General features: G+C 48.7%; 1 protein-coding gene across 1 annotated transcript; it reads left to right on the forward strand.

Annotated features, from left to right (window-relative positions):
* The first annotated feature begins 16248 nt into the window (after positions 1–16248).
* Positions 16249–18939, forward strand: NKX3-2 (NK3 homeobox 2). The gene is made up of 2 exons (XM_064653222.1): positions 16249–16876; positions 17324–18939. The coding sequence occupies exons 1-2, from the start codon at positions 16483–16485 to the stop codon at positions 17797–17799; spliced, it is 870 nt and encodes a 289-aa protein (XP_064509292.1). The 5' UTR covers positions 16249–16482; the 3' UTR covers positions 17800–18939.
* The last annotated feature ends 1297 nt before the right edge of the window (positions 18940–20236 follow it).

The following is a 20236-nucleotide window of genomic DNA, read 5'->3' on the forward strand; positions in this document are numbered from 1 at the left end:
TTTTGTCACTCCCTTGTTTTTGGAAAAGGTAGTGGTACCTCTGTGATGCTGAGAGTCACTGCTCTGAAGAGAGTTGCTGCTCTGAAGCCGGGATGCAGAATGACTTCCAAAGCAGCATTTTATTTCCTTAAAGCTACCTGTTTAAAGAGTGAATGTAGCTGGTATATTTTTGTTCTCTTCCCATTAAAATTTTCAGTTTGAACATGTGAACATTCAGATAGTACACACCTACTCCAAACTCTTGATAACTCTGCTATTCTCAACACTGCCTGCTTGTTCATTTTGTCTATAGCTCAGAAGACTCATACCTTCAATTTCAACAGCCTTCCATCTGCTTCATTTGCTTGTAGCTTCATTCAGAGGAAATTGCCCATGTCAGCCTTCTGCAGGTCTTGGCAGCTTCTTAAAGATACTGTGCTCGCTTCTTCCAGTATATTCCTTGTCCCAGCTATGTACGTCACACTTCATTACTTCCATCAGCTTCTCAAAAATCTGGGGCCTGTTTCAAACTGGGTGGGTTTTTTTTCTACTAAAACACAAAAGTTTATACACCAAGGAAACTCAAATGTAGACATTCTAGTCTTTGTTTCAAGATTCTGATGTTTCACTAAAATTGAAAGGGTATTTCTGATTTAAACCCCCTTCCTCTTTCAAATCTCAGCTTTTTAGTTCTCATCCTTGCTGACTTTGTGAATAAAGTCCAAAAGAAAAACATAATAAAAATAAATGTCTCTCTGGAAGTCCCTAGATAGCTGTATTTAAAGCTAGGAACATAGCTCTCTTGCCAAAAACTGGGGAAGAAAAATATGGTTTGAAATGGCCATAACTTAGTAGGGCAGGAATAGATTTTTGGCACTGACTGTGCAATTAATTAGCCTAGGGTGGGGTTTCATGGTCAAGCTGTGACTGCAAGGCACTTTTCACCTTCCCTCTTCTACCCCTTGGCCAGTGCCTTCCTTCATGCCAATGCTGAGTTGACTGCTGAACCAGGAGTCTTGACATTACCTCTACAAAACAAAACTGCAGATTAATTTTTAATGTGGTAATTTTACTAAACCAGCTGCTGATAGAGCTGTGCAAATATTGCTGCCTGCAAAAAGAAGATGGCTATGTGGCAGAGAGGGGCTGTGAAATCACCCTACCCTTGTACCATGGATTTGAGTGCCCTTATGTTGATCATCCAGGTGCACCATTAGCTCTCCTGTTCATTTATGGTACCTCTATCAAGTTATTGGTGTATAAATGGACAGTGAGGTAATTTGTGGGGTTTATCTTTTCTAGTGACAAAACAAGGAGGCTTCTTGCAAGAAGGATGGATTATCCAACTGTTCAGGGATCCTTACCATCTACCATGTACCAAGAAGAGATCATGCAGCTTTCGAAAGCTGAAGCCAGACAAATTTAAACTAATTATAATATGCTATGTCACTTCTCAGCTGTTAAGGTGGTTTAACAGTGGAATGACTTGAAAGGGTGTGACAGCTCCTCCCTAAAGCATCCCTAGAGGGATGCTTTAAATTCTGATAGGGGATAAGATTTTTCAAGGTCCTTTAGAAACTGGAGCCCCGTTTCTAAAACTGATATAAATGTTGATTTTGTGCTTTAAGTTTAAAATGGGTTTAATGTTGAAACATCTGAATTTAAGCCAGTTGGCTCCCTGAAGAAGTTAGGAATCCAAATGAAGCACCAAAGCTTGGCTCCTCAGGTGGAATCCACAAAGCTGTCCTGGAAGTTGACAGCACTGACCTGTAGGAAACATCTAGGATTAGCTCCTCAAGGACAAGCATGTGGTGCTGGAGGATGATATCTATCTGCTTAGGTTTCACCAAGGATGGAACCTTGTTAGACTTTTTTCCAAAGACACAAAGAAAGAAGGCTTGTTTTATGCTATGGTTAGAGCATGGGGGGGACTTAAACACACATATCTCAGGAAGGTGAGGCTGTGCAGTATCCAAAGGTGGGTACTACTTACTCTTCTGTCAGGATATTTCATATCCCATGCCATGCCCTACTTGCTGAAGCAGGAGCAAGGGACCAGGTCTCACTGTCCACATTACAGATGACTTTTCCACTCCATAGCATATTGAGGAAATGGATGTTAGGGGCATACATGTACCACCACCTCATTCCATATTTGTCAAAAAGGAATGTTTAGGCTTTTAATTTCAAGGTAGACTTCATGTCTGTGGCTTCTGAACAGGAGAAGCCATCCCCTTCCACCCCAAGTTAGGTGTTAAGCAGACTTTGAAGGCTTGTTTGTCCAGCTCAGACATTTCACCAGTCACCTGGTTGGCCTCACTGCTTCCCCATGCACCATGAAGGATTCCTGCTGATGAGGTGTGACACCCAATGGATATCTACCTCCAAGAAAGATATCACAATATTAATTATTATTAATGTAAATTCTTTTATAATCACAGGCCTCTTGTTTCTCTGTGGCCTCAGTATTGTGGAAATTCTTCCCTTGCTGCTTTCTAGAGATTCAGTCTAGGCCAGGGCAGCTCAGTTTTCATAGAATCAGAGAACTGTAGTTTGGGTTGGAAGGGAGGACCTTTAAAGGTTGACAATGAGAAGGGACATCTTCAACTAGGTGGGAAACAGGTGGGAAACAGTTTAAATGAAGGTTATTATAAAGGAAACCTTTATAGAAAAGAAAAAGCATCACCAACAATGAGGTTTTATTTTTTATTTTGTGCATTTGTTTAGGGTTGACAACAAGGTATACTGGCACTTGAAAGGCAAAGGGGGAGCCATGGGAGGAGGTGTTACTGGTTTTTGGTGTAGCATTTTTCTGAACATCTGTCAGCCATCACTCATGAAATTTGCAACTTCAGTGTGAATGTGATGTAGAAATTACAAAAGAGACAACCAATGTCCTAGACTGTGCAGGAGGACAGACTGGGCTACTTTACTGGTCCCTGATAGCACTGAGATCTAGATCTTTATTAGTGCAACATAAAACAATTATGTTTACAGGATGCTATGGACATAGCAGACACAGACTAGAAGGCAGAGATGAAAAGCAAATACTGAAGAATTACTAGAATTACTTTGCTGGGATTGGTGGCTATGATGTCATGCCCATGGTTGCTGTTAGCTTAGCTTAGCTTTTATTTATTGTTTTGCATAACTGCTGAGAGTTAACAGTGAATGTAAGATGTAGGTGTACTGTGGGTGTGCATCTCTGCCCTCACCATCAACATCTCGTATCAGCAACTAAGTTACCGTGTAATGTAGAAAAGCTGTCTCAGAGTCCTGATCCCTAATGTCACAAAATACACTGAAAATAACTGTGATTTCCACAGGGGAAATGTAAACTTTTCTGTCAGTCATGAGTTCAGTTTGGAGATCATGTACCTGCTGCAGTCCCGGTGAGCCCAGTTCAGGGCTTTTCCTCATGGAAGGACAATGTTTATATGTGGCTCCAGCTAAGCCATACACAAAGGGCAGCTCTTAACCTGCCTTAACAAGCTGGTGGGAATACAGCTAAAGAAGAAAAAGCTCTACAATGTATTTCAGAATAAGCTGGACCCTCCCTCACGAGTGAACCCCATGAACAGACAAAAATTGAGCCATATTTTTAAAGACAGTTCCTTTGCTGATCACACAACCAGACAACACAGGCACTGGATGTGCCTCTGTGTGTGTACTGAGGATGTAACTGAGAATAACAGAGGAGTATCAAAGCTATCAGTCCTACTCTTGACTGGACAACTCAGCCCTCTAATGATGTCCTTTCCTCTTCTAGATTTTGTTGTGACATGTCACACACTGTATGCAATGATTTGTGTAAGTAGTCACATATAAGATGAATGAATAAAGAGGAATACATAAAAGAAAAATGCTCTGTGATCACATTCATGATACTCCAGCATCAGTTCCAGTATATAAACTTAAAAAATGTTAAAATTAAATAGTCATTCTCGCTTTGGTGCCCAAAACAAGCAGAGATCTGGAATGTGACTTTCCTTTCAGACAATAATAGGTTCACTCTGCTCTTTTTATATAAACAAGAGCTAAGAATTGCTCAGTAATATAATGCTTATTTAACTTTATTTATCCAGGATTTTTCAGGCTAAGTAAACAGACGATATAAGGCCACTTAAAAAAAAATTAAACTGATGATAAAACTTCTTTCAGCTGATTTTGAACTTAGAACTCTATGCAGCCCTCGAGCACAAGAAATACTCTCTTGGGGAAGCTTTAATCAAAGTAAAATGGGACTCGTGCGCTCCCAGTGAGATGCCAGCTCCTTTTCTGGATGAGAGGAGAGCTGGGGGACAAAGACTGGCATGAAAGTGGAAAAGAGGAGCCTCCAGATATAAGTATGAAGGTCTGCTGAGCCCAGGGAGGCACTGGAGATTGTGCCCTTCCCATACCCTGCTTTCCTACAGCACTAGGTGGAGTGGGACTGCCAGAGAGGGGGCTGGAGGTTGTGATGAATTGGTTCATTTCTTTATGAAGGTCTGGCACCAGCACCTCTGTGAGTCATCTGCACAATATCCACTTGCACGGGAGGAGGTAAAGACTGACTGATCCAGCAGGCAGGTTGTTCCAGGTTGTTTCAAATATGTGACATCTAACCAGATCCTACACATCTCCAGTGATGGCAAAACACACACATACACACACACCGCCCCCATGTCACCTAACTCTTGTTGCTGATTAGGTTTAAGTAATTATTTTCCTGACCTGAAATTCTCTGTTGCAACTTGTACCTTTAATTTCCTGTTATGACTGTATCTCTTTACAGCAGGGTCCTACCTCCTGAAGGCTTTCATTTTCCTTGATCAAATTTTGTTGCTTTTCTGTTTTCAAAAATCAAATCCATTTTTGTTCTCAGCTTTCAGTGCTTCCTATATTCTCCTTCCCTCCTTCCCCAGTGGGGGAAAAAAAAAAGAACAGTATGAAAGCCTCAATTTAGAAAAAAAGCATAAAGTAAAGGTTTCTTCTGTTTTGAAATAAATATATAAAAAAAGGAAAGAATTCTGCATTAAAATAAAAGGGGGGGGGTTCCCTTGTTAAAACATCTATGATTTTTTTCTTTTCATACAAAAGCTTCAGATTTTTTGCCCTGCAGTCATGTTTTGCAGGTATACATTAGTTTGCCTTAGCCTGGAGCTAGCAGACACAAGGAGCCTCTTCAAATGTATCCAAGAAAGGAGAAAGGCAGCTGTGCCATATAAAACATGCACAAAACTTTGCTGTTACAGACTTATAGTGGCCTTCATTTTTCTTGCATGAACAAAACACTGTCCAGTTACCACTACAACCTCGTAATAAATGTTCATACAGTTTTGTTGTATTTTCAGAATTGGGGAAGCTTTTCTTCAGAAAACAGCAATAGGCTCAGGGTGTAAGTGCTAAGTACTTAAAGTACAATTGGATAATATTTGCTACTATCATTATATACCACAGTGGCAATAATCCAAAATGGAATAATCCATCACAAGTGAACACAAAGACAAGTAAATGCTACCACAGTAATGCATGTGGGGCTGTTCTGTTTTGAGGCATTCCATGAGACAAAGAAGGAAAAGTCTTCTATTGTTTCATAGTGCTCTCCCTTCTAAAAAAGTAGTATGGATGGGGGCAGTATTTCAGTTTTCCAAGTACGTTCACCTAATTCTTCTCTTAAGATTTGTCCATTTGTTTTCTTGAGATAATAGAATTGTTCAGACACCCGTGAACACAGGCAATGCTTCATAGATCTCACTCCTTCACTCCTTTCCCTCTTTTTACACCTTTCTCAAATTTGTTCAGCTTTTATCAACTCTTTTCTTCTGAGAAAAAAAAAAAAAGAGTGGGAAAGTGACTGGCAGGTCTCTAAAAGGGTAAACAAATCCAGTTACTTTTGGTTTTGCTCAAGAGCATCAATCTTAAACTGTCCATCTGCACCATCTCTTTAATTCTCATGGACCAGGGGAGAGGGATCATCTGAAGCCAGTGCAACGTATCTATTGGACCAATATTTGCTCTGTCCTTGCCCACCAAGTAGAGTATTTTGTCTTGGTCTGTTTGAGATCTGGCAAGGATGAATATACTAAAATACAATAGGGAGAAACTTTCAGCTTATTACAATAATCTGGCCAGAATCATTAAAAGTGAGAGGTGAAGATCCTGGTGCTGCTGAGCTCCTCTTTGCCTGTAAGGGAGCCAGCCCAGCAGGGCTGAGGTCTCCTTTGTTTTTGAGACTTTCCTAGCCTTCTCATGTAAAATCCACACATAGAAGGCAGGTAAGTAACTGCCTGATTGCAAAGCAAGGCCAAACCCTGTGTGCTACGAGAAGGTACGCCCTGCCTCAAACCCTGTGCTTCTGCGCAAGTCACTCGCAAGGCCTCGGGGGCAAATTGTGCAAATCTTCTCTAGAAAAGCAATTGCTAGGTTGCAGTTTGCTTGGAAAAAAACTGTTTTCCAGGCACAGATAGTCCTACAATAGCCACTAGATGGCAACGGGTGCCTGCCAGGTAGCACAGTGGGCACAGTGTACACAGACAGGCACGGGCAGGATCCCTCTCCTGCCCCTGGAACACCCAGAGCCTGGGGTGGGTTAGACAAGATTCACAAGGGCTCCAGAGAGGAGCAAGGTGGGGCTGGCGTGTGATGTTCCTGGGGCCACTGCTCCCAGGCATCCTGAGCTGCCCATTCAACAGCTCCTCCTGAGCTCCTGCACTGCACAGCACAGGCAGGATTCACCTTTCAGCAGGAACACCTTTTTTCAACACTATATCCATCAGTATGCTGTGTAACATATAATTCATAAGTCTAAATCAACCTAGTGTTATTTTTACAGATACAATATTAAATTCCATATAACATGGGTCTATGTTCATAGGCACTCCAAACTTCTGAGGAACAGTGCATTTAACATTTTTTCTCAAGTGTAACAAGTTAGATTCTGTGGTTTAATAGAAGCCACCTATTCCGTGGCATTCAGTTTCCTTGCTCAGATCCTTCTCATTTCTCTCATTTTTCCAGCCCGCTGTTCCTAGCACTTTTCCAGTCTAATTACCTCTATCCTCACTTCTCATCTGACCTATCTTTCACTGCTCAGTGTACATTTGTTCCCATGCCATGCACTTCAGTTCTCTCAGAGTCCCTCTCCCTTCCTTCCCTCTCCCCTTTTCCTTTCCCTTTCCCTCCTCAGTTTGCTGCATACTCAGATATATATGACCTCTCCTGCCTTTGTTCTCCTTTTTATTTCTTAAAAAGTCCTTTCTTCAGCTCCATTCTTCCCTCCTCTCAGTCTTCTTGCCATGACCAAGAATTTTTGTGAATGACAAAAGTACTGACATCAAATCAGGTTAGACTCTGCCTAGGGGGCCTTTACTTCAATTGTACTAGCCTCTGAGAGTAAAGATGAAGAGAGAAGTTGTGAAAACATCAAGCAGACTAATCATAACCCCCTTTTCATCAGCCATCCTTATTCCTCATTTCTTGCAGATCACTCTGATATGACTGGAATTACCTTTCAGGCTTCCAGGACCTAGCATACAAGAACTGGGACAGACTCAACATCAGACGCCTGCTGAACCAGCAGGTGGAAAAATAAAGCCTGTTCTTTTAGGAAATTATTGAACACTCTCTTCCTCTTGGAGAAAATGCAAGGGGATTTCTCTGTATTGGCTGGGGCCCAGATTCTAAGGCACATAATAAAGGATACATATCTAAGCGAGCTACAGCCAATAACATCCCAATATATTCATGGGCTGGTGTTATCCTTATCATGAGTCTCAGAATCAACACTTTTTGAAAAGGAGTTTATTAAATGGGAGAGCACTGTGATGCTCACACAAAGGACCAGTAACATATACCATGTCCAAAGGGCTAGGGCTATTGGAACAAAACAATGCACAGATCCCTGTCATGACAGTGATTTGTAGATGACAAACTACTTTTCAGTTCCACAGCTGCCAGTCTTCTCTTCTCCTCACTGAAAGGATCTCTCCATCTCATTATCCAGGTGTTCTGACATTTATTATACTCTCTGTGAAAGCAGCTGTTACCTTATACCAAAGCAGTTACACAAGATGCCCAGGCCTGCTTCTGAAGTCACCACGTATTCAAAATTAGCCCTAGGAGCTGTAGTAGTGCACCTGGCCATATGCAGACCAAGGAGCAAGGCATTTGAAGTTGAAAGGTGAAAGTTCTTCCATAGCCTCCATAGACTGCAGAGTGTCAACTCATCTCTCCAGCAGGCTGCTGCTCTTCCAGAGCCTGCCAACAGCTCACAGGGCTTCAGGGTCAACACACCTTATGGCAGCAGAGGTTTCTTGGAGTTAACTGTTGAGGACACACTAAAATAGCTAAATTAAGCCCTGTGAATGAAATATTACTTTATGTGAAGGTCCTTTGCCTTTGGGAGATTTTTGGCCCCTGCATGATAGCTATGGGCACAGTCAGAGATATGAGTATCAATATGGGCATGACTGATCCATAGGTATATACACCATCCGTGTTTGGGATGTTCAGTCAACCAGACTATCATCACAACAGTACAAGGATGTTGGACTACAAGGGCTTTGTTGCTTATTTTGCAGAAAACTGTACTGCAGACATCTTTTTGGAGCTATGCAGAAGAACACTTCATTTTTTTGAGGTGTATTTCCTCATGAGAGAGCATATCTGGTGCAAAACAGCCTTTGACAGAGAGGTGTTGCATAAAGTGTACATTGTGTGAAAGAAATATAGTCACACTAGAAGTCCTCCAGAGATATGAAAGGACAGTTGATAGCAACATTTTTGACTGAAGTCTGTATTTTAATGCTTCCTACAGGCAGCAGTTTGCCATGGTCCTGTACAGGGCTGGAACACTAGGAGAACATGGAGAAAAGCATGGGGTTGTTAATCAGATTTTGTAAAATACAGACAATACTATAAAGCACCAGAAGGCTACACCACACACTAACCACTTTCCAAAGCAGGGAGAGCAGAAATCTCTCATTTGTTCTGCCAAAAATAACCTCAGCCATAGTGCAGGATATCACAACTTTCCATCTTGGAAGTATTACCAAAATGTCCTTCCATAAAGAACTTCTCTACTTCCCTCTTTTACTTGCAGGCAGATTTCTGCATTCTTTTGTTGCAAAAAGTCTAGATAAATAAAAGGATTTTTTTGTTCTTTCAAGGGATCCATAACTGATATTTTGTCCACCTGTATTTCTGGTCCTTCCCACATCACAATAGTTTTCAACTAAGTCACAGGAATCCTTTAGTACTGGCAACTTCTTCAACCACCTCATTAACAATCCTTCATGTAATGGGATAAGGTGCAAACTGCTTTTTTCATATTACACATTTTTATTTGTCACCTGGCACCTTCCTTGATAATTTTCTTCTTTTGTTAGGTAAATTCCAAAATATGCCCACAATAAATTCAAGAAATAGCTACTTCTATGACAGGAATACCTTGAAAACCTACTCAGGAGACAACCTATAATTCAGAATGCCCAAATTTAGGCAAAAACAACACTAATGAAGAAAGAAACTCTGAAAGGATAGAATTGAGTATCTTAAGGACAAGACAGGGTGCTTATTTGCAGTCATCCACAACCAACGTGCTCAAAGTCTCTTTTCTTTAAGGAACACAGAAAATATGAACAATACCTGTATTGCCTGCAGACAACTTGCATCATGTTTGCTTATTTTCAGGCAGTCAATTAAATCTGCAGGTGTACTGAACAAAACAGAGTCACTAATTTATTTGTGAAGTTTATGTAAGTATTTGTATTCTGACTGGGCAAGCCAAAAGAATTAGTGATTCAATGTAAAAGCCGTGTTCAGATGAAACATACAGTCACTGTACATACAAAATCATTGCCAGTAGAAACACCTCACACAGTGAACTTGCTAATTGCCCTAACTTCATAAACCCAGTGCTGGATCCAAGGTCTCCATGCTTAGACTGCTTGGCTTGGCTGCTCCACCGAAGGTTATCAGGCATGGATTGTGGCAAAACAACACCGTGAGCTTGCAAGGCAGCTGCAGGCATGGACCCTCTGTCACACAGCATGTAGAGCTGGGGGCCTCGTTTTCCAACAGAGCTCTCAGAGAGGCTGGGATGCCTTCAAAGAACAGAGCTTCCACAGAGTGAGATACTTGGTCTAAACAGCCTGGCTTCCTTCTCTGCTCAACAACAGGATGGGTGCTCCCAGGGACCAGACCCATCACCCTGTGCAACTGCCTGGTGCACTCACACCTCTGATTTCCTCTCAGACACGTGCACACAATCACATAGGCCTGGATCCAAAACAGGACGGATGTTTCACAATTCTCATCTCTGCAACACGTTGCATTTGAGACACCTGAGTCAGTTCTGGAGTTCCTGAGTCAGATCTGCTTCTCCGAGCAGCACCCCAACAACCAGCTCTGCAGGCAGCAGTCTGCCCAAGACATGCACAGAAATGCCACATTCTATCTCTATAGGGTAGGCTTCCTATTCAGTGTGAGGAGGATGTGAAACAAATGAGTCCTTAATCTCAAATTCTGAAATTTTTGAGTAATTGGTGATCTGTGTAAATTTATAACTGATAAGTCCCAAACACTTCCAGATTTTACCTTTGATGGGTGTCTGCTCCTGATATGAATAATAAAAAGATAGAAAAATTAATATAAAATTATATCAACTTGCTGGGAATAAAGAGGTGACTCTAAGACAAAGATGTGAAATCATTCTAGAAATGTAAACAGTTCCAGTATTCTGAGAGGCTGTCAGGCTTAGGTGGTTTACCTAAGCTTCAGAAGCAATAAAAATATTTAAATGTTAAGCCAATGTAGTCATTGATTTAATTATCAAGTTAGTCCATCATACATGAAAAGTGAGCTCAGCTGTTTCAAACAAAATAGGAAAGGTCATTACTTACATATAGATTGAAGAGCAATGGTAAAGGAAACCTGGACTTCATATGATGTTGTACCAAATAAACACCAAATGATTAATCTGTGCTAGGAGTGTTCTTAAAAGCCTAAAGACTTGCATAAAGCAAATGCATCTACTGTATTATAGTGAATAGTCATTAAAATGTTCTAGTAAATAATAAGGGAAAATTCAGAACCAGTAGATGTACCAGATACTGTATGGGAGATTCACACATACATGACTTTAACATAAGTAATTTGATCTGTTTCTACTTCAATTTTTCTATCAGGGACTGCAAATAAATAGACTACCCCCTCCTTTTAAAATTGCATGAAAAAGATAAAAAGCTAAATACAGGAGCTACAAAAGCTTTAATTAATGACTATAAGAAGCACCTAGTCATTTGGATATGCTGGTTTGCTTTTCATTAGTAAACAAGCTAATCTTGTCCAGGTTGTATTGCTATACTACAGATAACTACAGATAAATGAGGAATACATAGCCATTTACTGGACTAGTAGGAAACCTAGCATAAAAATAAGAAGAGGGTCAAAGAGAAGATTTATTTCAAAAGCTGGTCGTGCCTGAAGGTGGCTGTGGGACAGAGCTCTCAGTGTGCGCAGAGCTCATTGCCTCTTGGCGCTAAGCATCAGACAACCATACAGCTTCACTCCTTCCTGGGAGACAGTCTGTATGTCTCTTCCTTTTCAGGGTTTGTAAGTTGGAATAATTCAGAAGAAACTGCCATGCAGCAAAATGAAATGTTGGTAGTTTGTTTTCATACTTGGTACTCTGCATGCCAACCCTTCAGGTTTTAGTGGAAAAATGAAGCAACAAGAGGGAGATTTGGGTTAGCTTTCCCAGGAACAGCATCTCTGAGCAATAAAATTGTGTCACTATATATATGCAACCAGCAAGATTCAAGCATTCCTTTCAGTTTGGTTGTAAACTCCTATAGGAGCGTTTGTGTTTGAGCCTCCCAGCCTTAAAGGACATGAGCTTTTCCCCATATAAGGAGTATGAGCAGAAAAGGGGATTATAAAGCAGCTATTAAAACCTACTGAGCTAATTCGCTAAAAGGTTGTCAATCTAGGGAGATTAAAGTTCTCGTTGTCAGCACTATATTTGCACATATTCAGTTGGATTCTTAATATCATTCCAATTTTTCTCTTAATTGTAGAAAGTATATCCTTCTCTCACTGAAATCCAGAAGCATCTTACTTACAGCTGACAATTCAGCAGCAACACAGGATCCTGATGTCAACTGCAAAAAGCAGTTTGAAGACTGAGTGTTACAGCAGTTACTTATGTGAGCTCCCTCCCGAAATACACAAAGAAATCCTGGTAGGGATGTGGTTTAGAGATGTACAGCTGTCACCTACTGTGCAGTTACAGTTACATTTGGTTGGAGATAAATTGTTGTTATTTAAGAAATAGAGTCAAAGCCTAAATCTATTCAAAAGCAGATTATCTGAGATTTTCCTAAAAAAACAGCAAGTTGTCCAGGACACATTTATGTGCCTTTGCTGCACAGTCAGAGAGCAGCACAGCCAAGGCAAAAGCCATGAACGAAATCTTCCCCATCACCAACAGAGTCACAGGGGATTAAAATTCCTTGTAGAAGGAAGCACTGTTTGCACCACTGCCATCTTCCACCTAAGCCCCTGGAAGACCCATGGGAAACTCAGCAAGGATTTGCATTGCTCTGAGTATATCAGGAGGCAAACTAGGAACAAGTCTGGGGACACAGCTTCTGTCTAGGAAAAATAAAGATCACCTCTAATGAGGTATGGCAAAAGTATTACCTACCACCATGCAGGCTTTGGGAAGTGCTGCCAAGAGGGCTACAGTGTGTGGTAGCCCCTGGTCATGAAACTTCTTGGCCTGCCTCAGAACTGAGAAGAGCTTGGAGGGCAAAGCTAGCCTGGCTCTGCTGGAGAGCTGGCACATGGAGGCTACACCACTAATTAATTTCCCATACTGGGCAAATCCTACCCTGAAGGAAAGTTTATAACATTTCCTTTTCCCAGCACAATCCATTCCCACCCAGGGGACCATCTGGGTCTTTTTATACAACGCTATATATTGTGTAAAAAGTGCATGCTCTTCAGAATGGCTTTTTTAAGTTTGCGCTTTTACATACGATAAAGAGGCTTTCATGAGCTGGCCATGAGCAGGACACATCCTTCCCTGTTTCATAACCCCATACGCCAGATGCAGTGCTTCTGTGGGTGAGCTCCCTCACACCTGGCGAGCCAAACGGCTCAAATGGCTGAGAGAAGCCACCTCACGCTGCAGCCAGGCAGGCTCTGCCCCCGCTGTCCAGCTCACACCATGCTTTATCATTGGACACCGGGACAGGGCACCGAGGCTGTGCCTCTGCACCTGTGTCTCTACACGGCGCGACCACCCCATGTCACCACGGCCCCGAGGACGGCCCCGGCAGTGCAGGGCCGAGCTCCAGCCCCAGGGCAGCCCCGGACCGGGCAGTGCGGCGGGACCGCCTCTAGGTGGGGCAGCCCGGCCGCCGGCAGCGCCCGGCCGGCTCCGCCGGTGGGAAGCGGGAGAGAGAGGGGCAAAGAGCCGGGGGTCTCCGGTGGGCGCGGGGAGAGGCACTTTTGGGGCATGGCGGGGTTTGGGCTTTCTCCGCTTACTATAACACACGACTGTGAAACGGCGGATCCAAGGCGGTATATTTCAGCTTTCGGCCGCTTCCAGGCAGCGAGAAACGGGAAATGCGGAGCCCCTGTTAGGGGTGGAAGCAAGATGGGAATCGTGCCCCCGCAGACATCCCCGGGTTAGGTGCTACCCTGCCTCTCGGCTGCCTACACAGCTGCCTCCTTGCGTCCCCTCGGAGCCTTTTTCAGCGAAGAGGGTTTGATTTCTCTCGCGCAGGGTCGGAGGGGACCCTGTACCCCCCGCACGCCGTGACCGGGCAGCCCCTGCCCTCTGGTTGCTGCCCCGGCGGAGGGCGGCCCGGAGCCGACTGCCAGCGCTCCTCCACCGAGGGGGCCAGCGTGGAGCAGCGCCGGGCCGCCACTCTCCCCCCATCCCTCCCTCCCTCCCTCCCGCTGTCCGTCTCCTCCTCGGGGCTGGGGGCCGGGGGAGGCGGGACCACCCAGCTGGTCCCCGGCTGCCGCGGCCCCGGCCCGCCGGCCCTGCCCGACCTCCCTCCGCCGATCCCCTGCGCCTTACCCCCGCTGCCGCTCGCTCTCCTCTCATCCCGGCCTCTTCCCCAGGCATTTCCTCCCCCAAACAGCGGTTTTCTGATCGGAAAGAGGGCGCAGAGATCGACCGGGAGGCGGGGGAGAAAAAAAAATTAAGAAAGAAAAAAAGAAAAGGAGATGGTGGGGGAAGAGCTGAATAAATTAGCAAAGAGTTTCAGACGTTGTAAACTAACTGCAGGTATTTTCAACAGCTCGGGCAAGAAGCCTTGTAAATCAGGGTATTCGCGGGCTGCAAACTGCCTGTGCCGGAGCTCGAAGCTCGGCTGCACCGGGAGAGCGCCTCGTCCTCCTCCCCGCCGCTCCCTGGCCCCCGCAGCCGCCAGTTCTGCCTCCTGCTCGGCGCTCTGCCGCACCTGAACACAGCCCGAAAAAAGACACGCACGACGGGACGCTGTCGCGGCCAGCCCTGCCCGGAGCTCCTCGGCTCTGCCGTGCCCCGATCTCCTCTCCAGCCGTCAACCCAAACCACGGTGCCGCGACCCGCATCTCCAGCCTCTCCCCTTGGAAGCCCTTCCTCTGTCCCCACGTCTGAGGCCACGCATCTCTTCTGAGAGTCCAAATTTCATCTCTTAGCTGTTAAGCACCCCTTAAAATGCCCGTACAGGGCACCCTTCTTACAACCCTATCTTCTCGTAAGCGGATTTCTCGCAGCTTCCCTAGACGCCCCTTATTTTCCTCCAGCTCTTAAAAAAATTCCCTTTGGATATTTTCTGAGTGTATCATGACACGAAATTTTGGGTGTCAAAGCGACTGCTTTCTTGGGAAATACGTAGGTAAAACGGGATAATGAGTGAGACCAAACAAAGTTGTTAAAACAGTCTGAATTTGTTCAGGAGGATAAAGCCTGTTCCCGCTCAGTCCCGCAAAGGGGCTCTCTGGCTTCGTGCCGTGTATTAAAGAGGGATTATTTATTTTTTAATTTATTTTTTGGGTAAGAATTATGATTGAAAACGTTTAATTAGTGCCAGAGTCGTTGATAATCAATTATCGTCGCTTCGTAGTCTGCTGTAAACAGACGCTCATCTCTGCGGCATTAAGTAGGGAGGTGGTGGCGGTGGCCACACGCCTGTGTAGAAGCCCAGTGACACCCTGGGAATTTGGCTCATGAAGCAAAGCCTAATTTTCGGGAATCTCTTTTATGTGCTCTAGCTCCTTACGTGGCTGCGTTCTCCCAGCACCAAAACCCCACGTTCGCGAAGCGCAGGCGTTTAATTTCTCGTGTACCTGCTTGATAACCTTGCCGGTATTTTTCTGTTAGTTCCGAGAATGCCAATAATATTTGAAATAAAGAAAAGCGTGATGCTTGGGAGCATACTGTTGTTTTGGCAATGAGTCGCATACATTCAATTTCACATGCGTGTAATAGTTTCGAAAAGCTTCTTGTGTAGGGCCGTTTTCTTTCAGGGAAAACATCGTTTCAGGGAAAGGAGTCTTTATTCTGAGAGAAATTGTCTTCCTAATACGGGCTTTAAAAGCCCTATGGACAGAAGACCGTCCCTAATATAAACCCGACCATGTTTTTAAATAAACGCAATGGTGAAAAGCCCATTTTCCAAAACCAGCCGAGGCTGTTTTGCGCTCACCCCGACACGGCGAGCGGCCGGGGCTTGGGCGCTCTCCCCGCGGCGCGCAGAGCCCCACACCGGCCCGGCGCCGTGGCCCCCGACAGACCCCAAAAGAGCGGGTTCCTGGGGCTCTTCCTCAGCAGGACGCAGCAATGCCCGCAAGCCCGCGGCGTTGGTCCCGTCCCCGCGACGTTTCCCACTGGGATCGGACCCTTCCCCGTCGCTGGGCTTTAGCGCTCGCTGCCCGGCTCGGCCGAGGCGCGGCGATAGGGGAATACGCTCGAACTGTGCTCCCACACAGTTGCACTCCTCCAGGTGGAGGCCGCCGCTCTTTGCCCGGGAGCGGGTCGGTCCCGCCGAGGCCCGCCCGGGCCGGGCCGCCCCGCGGGCCCAAAGGGGTTAAGGGGCGGCGCGCGCCCCGCGGAGCCGCATCGCCGCGCGGCGGGGAGCCAATGGGCGGGCGGGCCGCGCGGGCGCTGCCCAATGGGGAGGCGCGGGGCCGGCGCTGTCAGGCGGCCGTGAGGGATGGCGGCGCCGCCGGCAGAAAAAGCGGAGGGCGGGCGGGGGCGGGACAGAGCGGGGCGGAGGCAGCGCCCGCGCCGCCAGGGACCCGCGGCGGCGCCCGGCGCAGCGCGGTGGCCCCGGCGGCCCCGGCCCTATGGGCGGGCGGGCCGGCAGTGGCGCAGAGAGGCTGCCCCCGCTGGCGCCCGCCCTCCCGGCGGCAGAACAGGGCCCGGCACCGGCGCGGCGGCGGCGGCCGGCGATGCGGTCGCCCAGCTGAAGGCGCGGCGCGCTCCGCTGCTCGCCCGCGGGGCCGCCCCGCCGCCGGGCCATGGCCGTTCGCGGCGGCAACGCCCTGACGCCTTTCTCCATCCAGGCCATCCTCAACAAGAAGGAGGAGCGCGCCCGCCACGCGGCGGGGCGGCCGCCGCCCCCGGGGGCTGCCGGCGGCTGGCGGCTGTGCGGCGCCGCCGAGGACCCGCCGCTCCCAGCGCCCGCCGCCCGCGCCCCGGCCCCGCGGACGCCGGCGGGCTGGGATTCGGACTCGGCGCTCAGCGAAGACCCAGAGGGCGAGCGGCGCTCCGAGGAGGAGGGCGCCGGTGGCAGCGCCCGCCCCGCGGAAGCCACGGTCGGGGGGCGGCCGGCGGAGGAGGCGCAGCCCCCGGAGACGGCGGAGCGGGACGCCGCCGGCCTCAGCGACAGCGAGATGTCGGCCGCCGTCTCAGGTAGGGGCGGCCCCGTTGCGGCCCCTCCGCACCCGCGTGGGGAGGGCAGGAGGGTCCCGGAGGGCCGGGAGAGGGAGGTGTTCGTGGCTTTCCGCCGGCCCCGCGGGGGTTGCGCGACGGGCTCGGGATGTACTGGGGGGGGAAATGCCCCTGAAACGCGTCCCGCGGGGGGAGGGAGGGCGGATCGGGGAGGGTCCTTGACCAGGTTGAACCTGCAGCCAGACAGGGCTCCCGGCGTTTAAAGGAGACCGAGGAGCCCAGGCTGCCCGCGGGGGCTGTTCCGGCGTCGGGGAGGGCAGCGGCTCGGTGGGCTCCCCACTCGCCTGGTCGCTGCGGACCGGCCGCAGGGAGCGCGCCTGGCCGCGGGTGCGGGCCCCGAGAGGAGCGGGGATGCGGCTGTCCCGGTGCCTGCTTGCCCTCATCGCCGTGCTCTCGCCCTGCCCGCAGATCGCAGCCCCCCGGACGAGGAGGACGGAGCGGGCAAGTGCGGGAATTTGATGCCGGGGGAGGAGGAGGCGGCAGCGCCGAAGCCGCGGAAGAAGCGCTCCCGCGCAGCCTTTTCCCACGCGCAGGTCTTCGAGCTGGAGCGGCGCTTCAACCACCAGCGCTACTTGTCGGGGCCCGAGAGGGCCGACCTGGCCGCCTCACTAAAGCTCACCGAGACGCAGGTGAAGATCTGGTTTCAGAACCGGCGCTACAAGACCAAGCGGCGGCAGATGGCCGCCGACCTCCTGGCAGCCGCCCCCGCCGCCAAGAAGGTGGCCGTCAAGGTGCTGGTGCGCGACGACCAGAGACAGTACCACCCCGGCGAGGTGCTGCGGCCGCCCTCGCTGCTCTCCCTCCAGCCGTCCTACTACTACCCCTACTACTGCCTGCCCGGGTGGGCTCTGTCCACCTGTGCTGCAGCCGCCGGCACACAATGAGGGGCACACATACATATCCCGCTGCCCCCGACCCCCCTCCCGTGCACACTGGCAGCCAGGAAACCCATCTTCCCTCTGCCACCCCCCCATCCATCAATCCATCCATTCAGCTTCTCAAATCCAGATCCCCAGCTGCAGCTCTCAGTGCCTCGGACAGTATTTATTATTATTTTATTGTTATTTTTATTATTAATATTTTTGGATGGTTCCTCACCCTCTCTTCTTTCAACATAGGACTTCTCAGCCAACCCCAACCCGACCCTCACCCCATCCCCACCCCGCCAGCTGAGGACTCTCATGATTCGGCACGACTTGTTCATGGTATCCATGTTGTCAGTGTATTTGGTGTAGACTTCTTGTTTGTTTGTTTTATTTCGCTTCGGATTGGTAGAGACTCGATTTGTGTGAAGAGAGAGAAAGAGAAAAAAAGAAGAGGAAAATAAGTACGACCTGCAAAACCAAATGCAGCTCAAAAGAGGAGATCAAGGACTCCATTCGTGGATTGTAAGGAAGATTATTTTTGTCGTCTGAGTCCTTGGTCTTCCAACTCGTTGCAAACTGAGTGTGCCTTGTATGGTGCTGAATGTAAGGAAGCTTCTTTCAGATCCCCCCTGCTCTTCTTGCCCATGTTATTCCTGTACTCCATGATCCCTGGCAAAGGATAAATATGTCACAGAAGGGTGAGACTTATATTGAAACTCCTGACTTCTTCTTTTCCTTTTTTTCCTGAGATCTTTCCATGTTTGGGGAGGGAGGAGTTACGGATTTTTCGCACTTTCCAGATGTATTAAAGTTGTTATTATTATTATTATTTTTATATTCAATGTGAATATTTCTAGTCAGGCTTTTTAAGAAATCGATGTAATGGGAAACTTTAATACCATCAGTGCCTTTTATAGTTCTGCAGACCTTTCCTCCAGGGATGGGAATTTCTGATCTGCCCAGCAATATAATTACAGTCTATTTTTTCAAGGTAACTCGTTGCTTTTTTTCCCCTTCTTCTTTTTCCCCTCTCCAGTTCTCTTTCAATGGCACTGTGCACTCAACTAGATTATTTACTTCAAATGAATTGTGAATGTCTGTAAGCTACCCGCTGTACTTGGTTTCTTTTTTAATTTATAAACTTTAGTTTAACACATAGTCTGCTGCTTGTGTCGTTTCTGAGAGCAGACACGGATTTCCCCAGCGATTATTTTTCCCCACAGCAGACTTCAGACTATATCTCAGATCACATCCCTCCTTTTCCCACTCGCACGGAGGCAGGCTCTGTTTGGGACTGGCAGCTCCAGTGGTGGGGATCGTGGGGCCTGGCAGAGTTCTCTCCCACTGCACCCTTGGGCCATGCCCAGCTTCACCGTGCAGAGTCGGTGCCAGTTCCCTCTGGGAGGCAGAGGGGTCGCAGAGGTTCGGGCTGGGTGCTTTAAGCACTTCTTTGGTGACGCCTGTCCTGAATGGAGCAATCGCTCTTCTGCCGGGGAGCTGGGATCGCTGGCTGAATTTACGGCTGCCAGTTCCAGTGAGGATGCAGTGAGGTCCGAGGAGCCACGGGGGACATCGAACAGGTTTTCCTGGTCGAGGGTGGCCTTACCGTGCGGGCTGCTGCCTCGCTTCCCCGGGCCGTACCGGTTTAAAACCTTGGCGGTTCCTGAGGAAAGTGCGTGGGTCGGCAGATCGTTTTCTCCCTGCTGGAGCCTGGCGGGGAGGCCGGGGCCGCGGGCCACGGGTGGGCGCCGGAGGTTTAGGATGGGGCTGCAGGAGGGGGCTTCCTAGTCCTCGACGAAACCGCCGAGGCCGTCTGTATCCCGACACAACCGCGATAGCCGCTTGGGGCAGCGTCCCGCCCTGGATTGAATCCCCTCCAAGCCTCCGCTGCGAGCCCGGGCTCTCGGCGCGGTGCTGGCGGCTCATCCCCGCCGCCGGCTGCCGGTCTCGGGCCTCCCCGGCAAGGCCAGCGCTGCCCGAAGGGGAGGGCAGCCTCCGGTGGGGTGGGCAGCTCCCCTCGGGGGACCGGGGCTGGGTAGTGGCGCTCGGAGGGACCGGCTGCGGTGGTTTCCCTGCGCCGATGGAGCCTTGCCCGGACCTCGCTCAGAGGTCGCCGTGTTGCCTGGGCGCCGCCGATTCTTCACCACCGCCGGCTTCTTTCCTTCCCCGCTGGGTCGCATGGGCTTCCCTCGGGCTCCCGAGCACGGAGTGGTTCGCAGGAAGCCTCTGCTGCCCCATCGATCCCCAGCCGCCGTCCTTGCAATCCGCCCCAAGAGGCAGCCGGGCTGTTTCCCCGTCAGCCCCTCACCTCGGCCCTTCCCTGTCGTCATTTCGCTTTCCCCAGGCTCGGGCATCCTGCAGACGCCCGGGCTGGCATCCCGGCGGCACTCGGCTCCCTGTGGGCTTCCCCACCCCAGCATGGGCTTCGGGCGAGCCCACTGCTCCCAAAGCCGAC

This window comes from Pseudopipra pipra, chromosome 4, assembly GCF_036250125.1.
Source record: "Pseudopipra pipra isolate bDixPip1 chromosome 4, bDixPip1.hap1, whole genome shotgun sequence".
Lineage (NCBI taxonomy): Eukaryota > Metazoa > Chordata > Aves > Passeriformes > Pipridae > Pseudopipra > Pseudopipra pipra.

Excerpts from the sequence above, each read along its gene's own strand:
- NKX3-2 (XM_064653222.1), top strand. The coding sequence starts at position 16,483 with ATGGCCGTTCGCGGCGGCAACGCCCTGACGCCTTTCTCCATCCAGGCC. Across the intron at positions 16,877-17,323 it reads GATGTCGGCCGCCGTCTCAG|ATCGCAGCCCCCCGGACGAG; the intron begins GTAGGGGCGGCC and ends CCCTGCCCGCAG.